The sequence below is a fragment of the Myotis daubentonii genome, chromosome 6 (assembly GCF_963259705.1).
Source record: "Myotis daubentonii chromosome 6, mMyoDau2.1, whole genome shotgun sequence".
NCBI classification, from domain to species: domain Eukaryota; kingdom Metazoa; phylum Chordata; class Mammalia; order Chiroptera; family Vespertilionidae; genus Myotis; species Myotis daubentonii.
The window spans coordinates 94,840,636-94,855,063 of record NC_081845.1 but is presented as its reverse complement, the minus strand read 5'-3'; the positions used below and the strand labels follow the sequence as shown (position 1 = coordinate 94,855,063).

The 14,428-nt window shown below is 51.6% G+C and overlaps 1 protein-coding gene across 3 annotated transcripts in view; it reads right to left on the bottom strand.

Moving 5' to 3' along the window:
- LOC132237451 (HLA class II histocompatibility antigen, DR beta 5 chain-like) overlaps positions 1-10,326 on the bottom strand; it is a 93,925-nt gene extending 83,599 nt beyond the window's left edge. For 2 of the 3 annotated variants that reach the window (XM_059701956.1, XM_059701957.1), the window contains exons 1-3: positions 10,127-10,326; positions 4,702-4,971; positions 2,825-3,106 (exon numbers count right to left, since the gene is read on the bottom strand). In XM_059701956.1, the coding sequence (XP_059557939.1) occupies positions 2,825-3,106; positions 4,702-4,971; positions 10,127-10,226 (652 nt within the window). In that variant the 5' untranslated portion in view covers positions 10,227-10,326. Of the gene's footprint in view, positions 1-1,016; positions 1,330-1,608; positions 1,633-2,074; positions 2,186-2,824; positions 3,107-4,701; positions 4,972-10,126 lie in introns of those variants that run through there. The other variant, XM_059701960.1, reaches the window with a different exon arrangement.
- Positions 10,327-14,428: the final 4,102 nt, after the last annotated feature.

Below are 14,428 nucleotides of genomic sequence, written 5' to 3'. Positions count from 1 at the left end.
GGGTGGCAGAGGGCAGGCCCAATCCCTAGGTGCAGCCCCTGGTCGGGCTCAGAGCAGGGCTGATTGGGGAGTTGGGGCGCCGCCCCCTGTCACACTCAAGGCAGGGTCGATGGGGAGGTTGTGGAGCAACCCCCTGTCACACACAGAGCAGGGCCCATCAGGGGGGTTGGGGCTCTGTACCCTGTCACGCACAGAGCAGGGCCCATCAGGGGGTTGGGGTGCTGCCCTCTATCACCCACAGAGCAGGGCGGATCAGGGGGTTGGGGCACCGCCACTCTCACACTCAGGGCAGGGCTGATGGGGAGGTTATGGCTCTACCCCGTCACACACAGAGCAGGGCCCGTGGGGGGGAGAGCTCCCCCCTATCAGGCACAGAGCAGGGTGAATAGGGAGGTTGTGGCCCCGCCCCCTGTCACACACAGAGCCGCAGGGCGATCAGGGGGTTTGGGTGCTGCCCCCTGTCATGCTGATTCCAGTGCCGGGAGGCCTCACGGCTCCGCTGATCCCGGTGCTGGGAGGCATATTACCCTTTTACTATATAGGGTGCACGGGTGGGGCCGGCTGGTTTGCCCTGAAGGGTGTCCTGGATCAGGGTGGGGGTCCCCACTGGGGTGCCTGGCCAGTCTGGGTGAGGGGCTGAGGGCTGTTTTCAGGCTGGGGGTGACTGAACTCCCAAACGCTCCTTTTTTCCTTTTTTTTTTTTTAATTCTGGGCCAGCTTTAGCTTGAGGCTTGGCTCCAGCTCTTAGGCCTCTGGCTGAAAGTAGGTTTCTGGCCTTTGCTTACAATGTTGCGAATCTGCTGGCTGAAGTTGGGCGTATTTGTTACAGAGTTTCTTAAACTGCCAGCTCAGAGGCAGCGGCAGGCGGGGAACGTTGGTTTCCTCCGTCACTGAGGCAACCAAGCCTCATGTTAGTTTCAAGCTGCCTGGCTGCCGGCAGCCATCTTGGCTGACAGTTAATTTGCATATCTCGCTGATTAGCCAATGAAAAGGGTATCGGTCGTACGCCAATTACCATGTTTCTCTTTTATTAGATAGGATGTGGGTAGAGGTAACATAAGGTGCACAGCAGACAGTGAGGGTTGACACACAGGGACAGGGAGGGATGGAGCTAAGGTTCTGCAGTCAACACTGGGGCCTCCAGGTCCAGGTGGGCAGGAACCAGCAGGGAGCAGCTGCTGTGGGGTCAGGGGCCAGGACCCAGCCAGAGCCCGAGGCGGCTCTCCTTGTGGAGTGAGAGCCCAGCAGGAAACCTCTTCAGGCTGCCAAGGGGCTGGACAGAAGGTTCTCTCCTGCTCATGTCCCCATGGCCACCTCAGCTCAGGAGTCCTGCAGACAGAGGGCAGTGCTGTTCCCAGGCCCCGCCAGCAGGGGCGCTGCCCTCCCAGGCCTCCTGCTGGGGCTCCCAAGTGAGAAGAAAAGCTCTGAGGCCACAGGAGCCACAGCTGCTTCAGAGCTGCCTCTCACCAGGCGGGAGGAGACCCTGCAGTGTAAGCGGCCGCCAGAGCCACACCCAGGCTCCCCGCTACCTGTCCCCTGGCTCATGCCCTGCACCTTCTGTTCTAGGGAAACCCAATGCGTCCCTAAGAGAGGATTAAAGAGCGTTACCTGTGGGCTGAAGTCCAGAGTGTCCTGGGAATAGAAGGAAGATGCCACTTAAAAGATATGAAGGTAAGTGTGTCCCCAAACACAGGGTCCCCGCCCAGGCCACCTGAGCTTCTCCAGCAGCACCCCCACCCGCTGACACCAGAGCAGGGACCAGAGCAGAAGCTGAGAGCAGTGGCCCCAAAGCTGTCACATCCAGTGTCATTAGTGACCACAAGGCCTGCTTCTCCGTGTACCCCAGGATCTGCACCCAAATTCCCGTGCGTGTTAACTGCTCTCTAACCCCACAGCCATGACTCCTCATGTCTCCACCCTAACAACCCGGATCTGGTTATTTCTGCATTTCCAGGACACGTGAGACCGTCAGGGAAAGAGAGGCCTCTATGGCGTTGCCATACCCAGAGCTCACCCAGCAAAGCCCCAGGTCCCCCCACCTTCTCGGGGCCTCAGCTGCCAGCAGGCTCCTCACCTTTCTGAGCCCTGAAGTAGATGAGCAGCCCCGTCCCGAGGAAGAGCAGCCCCAGCACGAAGCCCCCGGCTCCACTCAGCACCTTGCTCTGTGAGGATCCAGACTGGGCCCCTGAGAGAGAAGCTGGTTTCAGTGGGTTTGACCCAAAGCAGCTTCTCTAATGGAGACCCTGAGATTGAGAGCTTGGGGGGCGGGAGAGAGGGGCAGGGAGGGGGGGCTGCCCTAGAAGAAGCAGAACAATAGCCATTTCCAGGAAAGAGACTGAGGTCACACTGAGCAGGTCCACTCACTCCTAACCCAAGGCCACTGCTTTGGCCTCTGAGGCTGGGGAGCCAGGGGCTGGTGACCTCCAGGACTTGGCCCGGGTGACAGAGCCGCAGACGGCACAGCAGACGGGCTCTCCTGTGGCAGGAAGGTCCCCACGCTGTGGAGGACGCGCCTCTTCCCAGATCACAGTGGGCAGCTCAGTGCAGGCAGAAGCAGTGCCCAGCCCACAGGGGATGGTGCTCAGGGTCAAGGGCACCGTGACGGGGAGATTGTGGGGAATTCAGATCAGGGCAGGCATGGCGGCCTCCCAGGGCTATGGGTGTTCACACAAGCGATCACAGGGCTACCCTGTGGCCTGTGCTGAAGGAGAGACACGAGCGAAGGAAAATGGGGTGTGGGGAAAGGGGACCCTGACCCTCAGGGACAAGCAAAATCCCCTGTAGTGGTGGTGGGGGGGAGGTGTGAGGTCAGAGGGCGTCTCACTCCATTCCACAGTGACAGGGCGGGTGCTGCTGGGGTGCCGCACTTGGCAGGTGTAGACCTCCCCGCTCCGGGGAACTGTCTCCAGCATCACCAGGGTCTGGAAGGTCCAGTCCCCGTTCCGGATCAGGCCCGTGGACACCACCCCGGCCTCCTCTTCCTGGCCGTTGCGCAGCCAGTGGACCTCAATGCCGCCCGGATAGAAGCCGTTCACGGAGCAGACCAGGAGGTTGTGGTGCTGCAGGCGCTGGGCCTTTGCAGGATACACGGTCACTGTGGGCTCAGCTAGGACAGAGAAGGCGGAGGGAGACGTGAGCAGGACAGGCGGCCCCTGGTTGCTCTCTTTCGGCCTTGCCTCCTGTCCCAGGCTCCAGGCCAGGACAGCTCCACTCAACTGCCCTGTGGCAGTTGGATCAATGGGCCTGAAATATGTAAAACAGCGGCTGGAACGTAGTCATCACTGTATGTCAGCTGTTTATCATGTATGGAGATATAATATTAGGAAAGCAGACAGAGAAACTGGGGAACAGCTTGGGGAAGATGGGGACTCAGGGTGTGAAGTCCTGGGAATGTGATCACACCTGAGAACACAGAGATGGTTCCCCTGGAAGCAGGAAAGACAGGTGACTCCCTAGCTCTGGGGGCTCAGTCCTGAGGGAGAGCGAGGAGCAGGGCAGCACTCATTCTAACACTCATAGTGACACTCACTGAGCAACCCGCTCCTTCTCAAAAGAAGCCAACCTGTTATTGGGATTGTTGTCATTTTATAATTGTCTCTCTTTTTAAGCTGACATTTGAGCTCAGGGCAGGTGCTGGGACTGGTTCTCATTAATACGTGTGTTTCCTGCTGAGACCAGGCTCAATGAATACAGATTTGGAGGATGAAGAGGAGGAGGAGGAACAGGAAGAGGGGAAGGAGGAGCAGGAGGACGAGGAGGAGAAACTTGGGGGAAACATTTTTACTGCACCCCAAAAGGGTAGATTTAAGGTTGATGGTAAATCATTGCTAGCAACTTCTGAGTGCATTTCATTACCTTAAAGATGTTTACATTCCTAACACGGAAAGAAATAAAACAGAATGAAAACACAAGGCAAGGGCAAGTTAAAATGCTGAATCCATGTTAGCAAAGTGTCCCTCTTGCTGCCTGGAGAACCCGGAAAATCACTGAGAAAAAGGCCCGGACCCCAGGGATGACGGACAATAGGCCATTCCTAGCGCAGGAACAGTCATTAGCCAACACGTACGTGAAAACTGTTCAAGAACCTGAGAAATCAATGAAGGATAAATTAAATATAAAAAACAAATTTTCCACAGGGTATTTGGCAATATTGAAAAAATATTTAACAAAATAGAATGTGAGGTAAATTGTCAGAACTCTAAACAGTTAACATGCAATGACTTAAATGCTGTCAGCCTGTGTAGATGTGACATCAGTGTGTTAAGTAACACAATTACAATGAGACCCTGGCTCCCCATCACCCCCTCTGTAAACACAGGGGCACTGAGGGGGAACGAGACACTGAGACCTGAAAGGAGCTCAGAGAGGCCAGAGGTGCCTGGAGGCCCCGCCCCTCACACCCAGCCTGACCCTCCGCCCAGGGACAGGCCTGTGCACCCAGCACCCCTATTCCAGGGCTCAGGGTCCGGGGGGTTTGGCCAAGACAGACAGACTCCCTTCTCCCAACTCCCACCCCCTCCTTCCCCGCTGCTGAACACAACTGGACATGGCTGGACACCCCAGAAACGCCCTCCACAGGACAGGACAACAGGGTCCCCACAGCCGCCATCAGGTCCCTCATGGGTGCTCCTCACAGCCCTGTTTGTGCCCCTCCATCCCACCACTCCCACCCCTACCCCCCCCCCCCCCCCCCGCGCTCACTTTGCCGAGGCACCAGGAATCCCTCAAACAACCTGTAGTTGTGTCTGCAGAGTGTGTCCACCTGGGCCCGCATCCGCTCCAGGCTGTCCTTCTGGCTGTTCCAGTCCTTCTCATCAGGCTTCCCCAGTTCGGTCACCGCGCGGAACTCCCCCACATCACTGTCGAAGCGCACGAACTCCTCTCCATTGTAGATGTCTCTGAACAGGTACCGCACCCGCTCCGTCCCGTTGGAGAACTGACACTCGTACTTAAACTGCTCCAGGAAATTTGCTGCTGAGAGAGGAAGGACCTGTCACGTCACACTGGTGAGAGTCGAAGGCGAAGCCGCCCAGTGCAGGGGGCAAGGCAGTGGGGACACAGGACCCGGCACCCCACTGCCAGCTCCCGGGCCCCTCCTCTGGGGCTGGAGGAAGGCCGCAGGGCAGGGAGACCCCTGAGACCCTCAGACACTGGGCACCCACTGGGCTGCCCTGCGGGGCTCCCGGCTCCAGGCTGGGGAGGACTTGTGCCATCACCGCCTCCTCCTAGACGCCCCCCCCCCTCACCCCCAGCCTCTCCCTTCTCCACACCCGCCTCCTCCTGTCACCCCCTGGGCAGGGACCTTGTGCCAGGCCCCAGCTGCCCTGGACCCAGGTGGGAAACCGGGCATCGCCCTCCGCTCTGCAGCTTAGAATTCGCCAAAGTGCCCATCACAGCCCAACCACAGGCACACCCACACAGGAGGGAGATGGCAGGAAAGGGGCCCCTGAAGCAGGAACCACAGGGTCCAAGTCCCATCAGGGGCGGGGCCAGGGCCTCTGAGTGACAGGATGTGGGGGAAGGTCGCTGTATGTGGGGGAAGGGCACATCTCAGGTGAAGGCAATGCCACCTGCAAAGCCTGAGAGAACCCATGTGCCTCCTGGGAAACCAGAGAACAGGCTCTGAGCCCAGACAGTGGGAGGGAGGGGACAGGAGCCTGGAGGAGGCGGGTGCTGAGAGCCTGAGGGTGAGTTAGGGGGGCTTCTGCTGCATGTAAGGGAAAGCACTGAGGAGGTTCAGGGGTTACACCCTAATCCCAATAGGGTGCCCTCTCTGTCCTGCATGTCCATCCCAGGAGGCGCAGAGAACCAGAGCACACCTGTGGTTAAAGCAGGTGGTGGATGGAAGCTCTGACACCATCGCTGGTGTGGAGAGAGTCCCTGCAGAAATGGGAGACCCTGACTGAGTACAGGGGGCTCCTGACGATGCACGACTCATGGAGGAGAGACGTGGAAGGTCAGCAGAGATGAGTGACCACAACTCATGACGTTTTGACAAATATTGCAGAAGGCAAAGTAAAAAGGAAGGTTTTAAACTTCAAGTGATTGAATGGGTTCAACGAGAAAGTGGTGAATTTATGTAACTGTCTAATTTTTTTCCTTAATAACCCGTGAAGAGATGCATTGGAAGGTGAGTGTGTATAAGGTTTGAGTCTAGAATTTTCAGAAACAGCCAGTGTCCAGCTGTGTTCTCACCCTCAGCACTATTGACGTTCGGACCAGATGACTCTGTGAGGTTGGGGTGGGTGTTCTGTGCACAGTGGGCTGCACTCAGCATCCCCACCAGTTGTCAGAGACACCCCTGTGTGACAGCAGACATGGCTTTACATATTGCAGACGTCCCAGGGGTGGGAAGAAGGGAAAGGGGTGGTGAACTGTCTAAAAAATCTGGGATGAAAAAGCCACTGTTGATGATGCAGCACTGAGAGTGACAATAAAAATTTAGCCAATATTGTGTCTGTGGAAAGGCCTGGTCTATATGACATATATGTTCTATAGGAATCTGGTCCCAGTGCAGACTATATTTCCAGGAAAATAAACTTGTTCAGGACCAAGATCTACCTGTTTCTTTGCCTCACTATCCAATCACCGAGTCATCATTTATCCTCAACATCGTCTTCTTTCGTAATCTCCCGGCCACTGGCCCACTGCTTGTCTACAGGAGCAGCTACAGCCACGGCCATTTGATTCCTGTTCAAAGTCCCAACTAATTCCCGTTCTACCTGCCTCCTGCTCCCAGTAATACCAGGAGGCATCAGGGTACCAGCCTTGGCCGGATGTGGACTCTCATTTCTACAGGCAGGTCCCTCAGAAGGGGAGCAGCTGAGATGACCCCTCACAGAGACAGATTACAAACAGGAGCAGGTCCCAGCTTTAGGTGGAGGCCTTCACGGAGAAGTGATGGCAGAGGGGAGCGCACTCTGCTCAGGCTCAGTCTATGTAACATTTCACAGATTCTCTAGCACTTTCCTGACACCTGAGAAGCTGAAAAATAAACATGTGTGAGTTGCTGTTCACTGTAGCCTGTGTGCTCAGCACTGTCAGGCCATGCTCATGGGCCCAACTTAAAGATAAAGCAAATAAATACATACGATTCCCATTTACATTGGAATTTCAGATAAATAAATGTTGTTTCTCTGAAATTCAGCTTAAATCGGGCTTCTGTATTTCCTTTGGCAGCACAAGCCCACCTGCTGATGGAATATGAGAGGGAGGAGGGCACTTAAACTTCCTTGTGGTCCTCACGTGTCTATGACAGTCTGCACATGGTGTGAGCCTATATGGAGCTTTTCAAGGTGTAAATGCAAAATGGATATAAATTCTTCCTGTATATCGGAACTGGCAGCCCTTGCACCTGCTGCCAACCCTGAGACACACGCTGGCCCATGGGAACATCAGAAATCTCAGCAGCAAGTCAGACCCAGCCAAGCCCCTGTTCACAGTGGGGGTGGAAGCCCAGGCTCTAGAATGAGGAACCTAAATTAGAACATGAGCTCCCACTGGGTCAGACTGTACACCCATGGGCCTTGTTCTTTATCTCTAAAATAGATTTACTGATACTGTATTCCTCACAGGATAGTGTTAAGTGTGGGATTAAATAGTGATTCTTCCTATTGCTGATCATATAAGCAATCAATAAATAACTTGCTATTTTAATTCTTATAACCCCTAAAAATGCAGGGTCATGAGATCTTTCTATTCCTTAACTTTCTAGAGAAAATAATGTCTTTATCAACATTTGGCAACTGTCTTTGATCAGTTTTATCACTAAATATCATTTTGAACACAAGGACAGAAACATTGGTGTCTGTATAATAATCGGATATACATGCACCTACTATGAAAGGACTGTGCTGAGGTAGAAGAGAGGACTTTCTAGATACTGAGACCTAGACTATGTCACCTGGCTCTACAACTAACCTTGTGAGTCTGGGCAAGTTACTTAAACTCTCTGAATCAGATTCCATGAGTGATTACATCTGTAATTGCTGCAGGTGAGACAGGATGGTTATGAGAGTCACACACTCAAATGCAGGCCTGGTGCACAGTAACTGCCCCATGTGACGCTGCTCCAGGCCGCAGGGACCAGATTTGTCTTGTCCATGACTCCACCCTCCTCCTCAGGTGGTGACTGTCTGCTCTGGGTCACTAATAAACGGTGGCTTTGGAATTGGTGGCTTTCATAACCAGTCACCTCTGCCTTCAAGGCCACTCCAGTGGCTCCTCGCTGATGACTGTGCATCTCTGGTTCTCGCGTCCCCCAGCTTCTCTTGAGGCTCCTTTGTTCTTATGCTTTAGGTCCCCTGACTCCCTGAGGCCAGCGCACAGTCTCCCTGAGGTCGCTGCTCAGAGTCACCTGTAATCATCCCTCACGTCTTCAGCTCCTGTCCTCCTTTCAAACGGTCCAATCAGGTTCTGTCTCATCCATTCACTGACTGCGAACTTCACGCCCACCAAACCCAGTGCTCACTGCTCTGCATGCTCTCACTTCCCTGCCTCCTAGTGGTTCTCACCACAGCTGGCCACTCCCTTCTGGAAAAATCTACTTCCCCTCACAGCCCTGCATCACCTTCTTTTGGTTTCCCTCAACACACTGCACCCCTTCTCAGTGTCCTCTGCTCTCATTGGCCCTTGGTCCTCTAGGCTCAGCCCTTAGATCTTCTTGTTCTCTCTCTCTCTCTCTCTCTCTCTCTCTCTCTCTCTCTCTCTCTCTCCCCTCCACTTCCCTGGAGTTTAACACAGCACATGTGTCAGTGACACCAACACAATCACCCCTGCCCTGACCGGCCATGAACTCCAGGCTCCTGTATGCAACTGACCACTTGACAGCTCCACACAAATGTTAAAATCACTTCAAACTTACACAAAACCTTTATTCCTAACCACCACCTTCAGATTGCTTCTTACACAGTCTTTCCCATCTCAATACACAGCTCCACCAAATTTAATCAGATTATTGAAGATAAAATCCTTTGGAATTTTGACTCCTCTCCCATTTCATCCAGAAGGAGTCGTGGAAATATCTCCCCCAGATCTGCTCACTTCTCCTTCGCCTTTCCTGCTGCCTTTGCCACACACACTAACTGACGCCCAAGCCCGTCACTTGGGTGCTCTTCCATGCTCTTCAAGGGCCCCTGACTCCTCTTGTGAACCCTGCAATCCAATCCCCCCTGGTAGCTGAGATTTTTGTTTTTAATAAACATACGTGGACTCTCCTGTAACCCTCAGCAGTTCACATGTCTCTTCAGATAAAATTCAAACTTCTTACCTGTCTGTCAGGGCCCAATATTTGTTTCCCATCTCCCCAGCCTCTTCCTCTGTCAGTGTCACTCCCCAACTTGCTCGCCTGCTGCAGCCCCGCTAGCCTCCTTCCTGCCCCTTCAGCACGGCGAACACGTTCCCACACTGTGGCCTCTCCCTTCCCCTCTCCCTGGGACACTTGTCCTCTAGATCTTCACACTGTGGCTTCTCTCATCATCCCGGTCTCATGTGTCACTTCCTCAGGAAGAACTCCCTAACCACTTGAAGTAACGTCAGGTGAATCCATGCTCTCTGTCCCACAACCCTGGGGTATGATTTTTATAGGAATTATTGCTCTGAATTTTTTCTTTCTTAAGGGGCTCACGGAGAAAGGAAAGGAGATGGTGGGGAGGCCCCTGGAAACATCTCACATAGTAGGGAGAGGCACCAACATCACAGATTCTGCTGAGGACAGAACACAGGGTCCTCAAAGAGAGGATCTAATTCCTTTGACTCCCCATAAAATGCCAGAGAAACTTTCCTCTTGGGGATAACTCAATACAATAAATGGAGCACTGGGTGGGAAATAGTCTGAAATCATTATTTCTCAATCCTTTCAGGACCCTGATGGAAGGGGACATAGTCTGGGGAGGTTTACTGGAGGGGAGGTGACAAGAAATGTCTGAGATACATGGAGCCCCATGCACATCTCATAGTGGTGAGCACCAGCCCCTTTTGTGGTGGAAGAATCGGGATCCATATGATAAAGGCAGGTGGCCACTGAAGAAAATGCCACCATTTTCTAATGGACATGGCCTGGACACAGTGACAAAGCTAATTCCCTTCCTTCCTCCCCCACAACAGCCCACCCCCAAGGTGCACTTACGTGGAGTGTCCCTGGCCAGAGCCAGGGGAGGGCTCAGTGCCATCAGCGTCACTGTCAGAGCGGCCATCCAGGAGCCTCCAGGGAACCGCAGACACACCATGCTGGAGCTCAGAGAGGACAGGGGCAGGGAGCAGGGGGGTCTCACTCAGTGTGGACTGTGACCCTTCTCCACCCACATCCCCAAAACACTAAGTAAGGAACTCATTTCTTTGTTCCTGGATTGGGTCATCTCAGTACTGAGAACCATTGAGCATCAGAGATGAACAGCATCATCAGTTGCTGGTCAGAGATTCAGTAGGAAGGTCCTCTTCTGTAATTTAGAATTTTCTCCATTAAAAGCATTGCTTTGATTTAGTGCTATGAAGGTTTGGTCTGGTTGTGTCAGAAACACTGTGTTGGGCCCTATTGTGAGGCAGCTCTGCGCTGTCGGTGATGAGCACACAAGTTGGAGCCTTTGGGGAGCATTGGTCTCTCTCACTGCAGACAGAGCTGTTTTGCAAATAGATGAGTGTGTGTGCTGGGGGATGAGGGTGAGGGAGGTGACTGCAAGTTATGAGGCCTTCAATTTTGTTCTTTAAAAAAACCTTTAATGTTGAAAGTATTACTTATGTCCCCTTTTGCCCCATTGATCTCTTGTAGCCCTTCCCCGCCCTCACTCCCACCCCAGGTTTTCAGCACTCTATTGTCTTTGTCTGTGGGTTATGCATACACACGTACAAGTTCTTTGGTTGATCTCTTCCCACCCACCCACCCTCCCCTGCCTTCCATGTGTACTTCTGCATCTCTGCATCTATTTTGTTCATCAGTTTATTTTGTTCGTCAGATTCCGCATATGGGTAAGATCATGTGATACTTGTCTTTCTCTGACTGGCTTATTTCGCCAGTCAACTTAGTGATGCAACACAACTTAGTGCTGCAGATTTGGGGAAATGACTTAGCCTCTCACAGTTAAAGCCACTGTGATCTTTCAGGTGTTTCAATAGTGGAAAAGGCTGTGATTCTGGGGACACCTCATAGAGCAGCTTCCCCTAGTAACTAATGACATGTCAGTCTTGTAGCTGCTGATTGGACAGTATAATCGGTGACTCTTTACAGGGGGGATGTAACTCATTGAAGGAAAATAAAGTTATTCAATAATTATCCTGAGTGAAAGGTTTTTCAGGTTTCTCTCCTGGTGCTGTCACTGCGCTCAGGGCCCCTCCGGAACACACTGGAGAAAGGGGCTAGAGGAGGCGATCTGTGTGGGATGGAGGGAAAGTGCCTTTGGACAGCACTTACCCCACCAGTGTGATCAGGCCAACTGTCCAAACCAAAGTGTGCAAGGGACTGGGAGACTGAGAAGGACTCAAAGCCAGCCTTTGGCCCAGCAGCTCTGCGTTAAAATAGCTAGTATTTCATGTGAAAAGCATTGAGTTCTTTACTCCTGTTCCGCGTTAGGATTTTCTCATTTTCTTGGGGCCATGTCCTCTTATTTAGTCAATTTCTCTTGCTTTATTCTAGGAAAAGGTAGAAGAAGGCTTTGCTAATGAAATTATTACAGAGTGATCAGGAAGTTGAGCTCAATGGGAAACTAGGAAGTACATCCTTTGATGTGATCATGTGATTTAGAACATCTAGTTCTACGTTAGATAATCAGTACACGTTATACTAACATACAGGTACCTCTCTGATCCTCAGTTCTGACATGCAGTCCTCCCTGTGCCTGCATATATATGTCTAGTGACAGGATACTGACAATGCTGCAGCGAAATGACTGCAATTGAAGGGGAGAAATGGAGGAAGATGGTCAAAAGGCACAAACTTCCAGCTAAGAAATAAATAAGTCATCAGGATGTAATGCACAGCCAGGAGGGTAGATCTTAAAGCAGAGGTTTCCCACCCTTTTTTTGGCCATGCCCCACCTAAGCATCTCTAAAACCCTGATGCCCCCTGTGACATAGGATTCTTATTATTCAAAAAGTGAGCTCCTATTCACGTGGAGGAGCCTAAAGGGCTGTTAACTTGGTCTAAACAAGCTTCCACAGAACATGGCACCCATGAAAGAGAAAAGTAAAAGCACGAATGGAGATTTGAAGTACTGAGGGAAAAATCACTAAGAAATTGTTTAAAAAATAATATGAAGTGATATGAAAAAATAGCAAGTGAAGTTTCAAAACAACACTAGTAGACAACTGAAATGCATAAATATGTCACAATATACATTTATATACTATACATGAGGCCCCTAGAACCCTGAAAAATAAAAAAATGAACTGTTAATAACTCATTCTCAAATTTCTGGCCTTAAAAATCAAATTGCCCCCCGTGTGTCATGTGCCCCACGTTGGAACCACCGTCTTAAATGTTCTCATCACTAGAAAGAGTTTAGTAACTACATGTGGTGTAGATGTTACCTAGACTTACTGTGGTGGTCATTTCCAATATATACAAACTAGAGGCCCGGTGCACGAAATTCATGTGTGGGGGGGAGGGTATTCAGTCAGCCTAGCCTGCACCCTCTCCAATCCAGTACCCCTTGGTGGATGTCTGACTGCCAGTTTAGGCCCAATCCCAGGGATCGGGCCTAAGTCGGCTGTCGGACATCCCTCTCACAATCCGGGACTTCTGGCTCCTAACTGCTCGCCTGCCTGCCTACCTGATCATCCCTAACTGCCCTCCTGCTGGCTAGGTTGCCCCCAATTGCCCCCCGCCCCAGCCATCCTGATGGCCCCTAACTGCCCCCTCACTGGCCAATTTGCACCACGCAGCCTTCTGGTCAGTCCTTTGGTCATCCCTCACTAACCCCCCTGCCGGCCCAGCCACTGCATGCAACTTGATGGTCAGTCCTTTGGTTGTCCCTCATTAACCCTCCTGCTGGTCTTGTCACCCAACACAGCCTGCTTGTTCAGTCATTTGGTTGTCCCTCACTAACCTCCCTGCTGGGATAGTCGCCCCACACAACTGCTGTGTGGTTCTTACTGTTATTGTTTGGTTGTCTGTCTGGTAGTGAGGGCCCTGGTTTTTTATATATATTAGGATATCCAATCTTTATGTGAAGCTAATGCCATATGTCAATTATACCTCAGTATACAAAGTGAGTAAAATTTATTGAGCATTTTGAGCATTTTACTCTGTGCCCAGGATATACAGGGGCTTTTGTTGCACCAGATTTTTGTTTAATTCTCACATCATCTCGGTGAGCTCAGTGCCCTTCGTTCCTACAGTTGGAGAGAATAGAGTGATGGTGGTGGAAGGACCTTTGCAAGGACACAGGCAGTAAAGGTGCCCTCCAGGCTGAGCCCAGCGATGTGTTCAGACCCACACGCTCAGCCACTGCACCCACCACCTCGCATTCACCTTCTGAAGGGACTGTTCCTCCAGGAAAGCACTCCCCTCCCTCACTCACAGATGTGCCTGCCCACACGCTACTCCTTTCAGTGAGTGACCGCATTGCCCATAAACTGAGGCGGCTGCAGCGGAGCAATTCCAGTTCCTGGACAAGATGCCCGCCTCACCATGGTCCCCTTCTCTGGAAATGACAAGCTTTGTATTAACTTATGTAATGACACCCAGAGCTCCCGCACACACCTTCCCCTTCTTAGAGACAACGGTGGCCCGGATTCCTAAATCCAACCTACTGTTCTCATCAGCATTTCAGGCTTTTCAGCATGTTAAGTGCAAATTACACCACCTGAAATCAGACCAGAAAGTGTGTCTCACTTACTTTGGGAAAATATGTTTCTGTTAATGTGGAAGAGTCAGAATTTCTTGGCGAGGTTGGGAAGAAATCACTCCAGTTCCTGGATTTGAGAACAAACTCTGTCCCGAGACCCCAGTGGTAATTCAGTTCTGTGGGCAGTTGTACAGAGGCAACTAGGAGAATATCACTTTTAATTTAGCAAGCAGACAATCATAACTGACTCAACATTCTCTAATCGTGATGTGTGACAGTCTGGGAAAGCCACGCTAAGGTCCACATTAGATTTGGATGAAAAAGAATGGCAAACACAGCAATTCTATATGAAGAATACACTGAGATATGGTCAAAGAGAACATATCAAATGTGTTTATACAAATTTGACATAAATTTACAAATCACAGCAATTTATTTTTAAAAAGAATGGACAGCACTGCTGGTGTGGGTCAGTGGTTGAGTGTCGTACTGTGCACTGAAAGGTGGCCGGTTTGATTCCCTGTCAGGGCACATGCCCGGGTTTTGGGTTCAGTCCCCGGTCCAGTGTGTACAGGAGGCAACAGATAATGTTTCTCTCTCACATCAATGTTTCTGTCTCTCTAAAATCAATTTTTTTTAAAAAAGAGAAT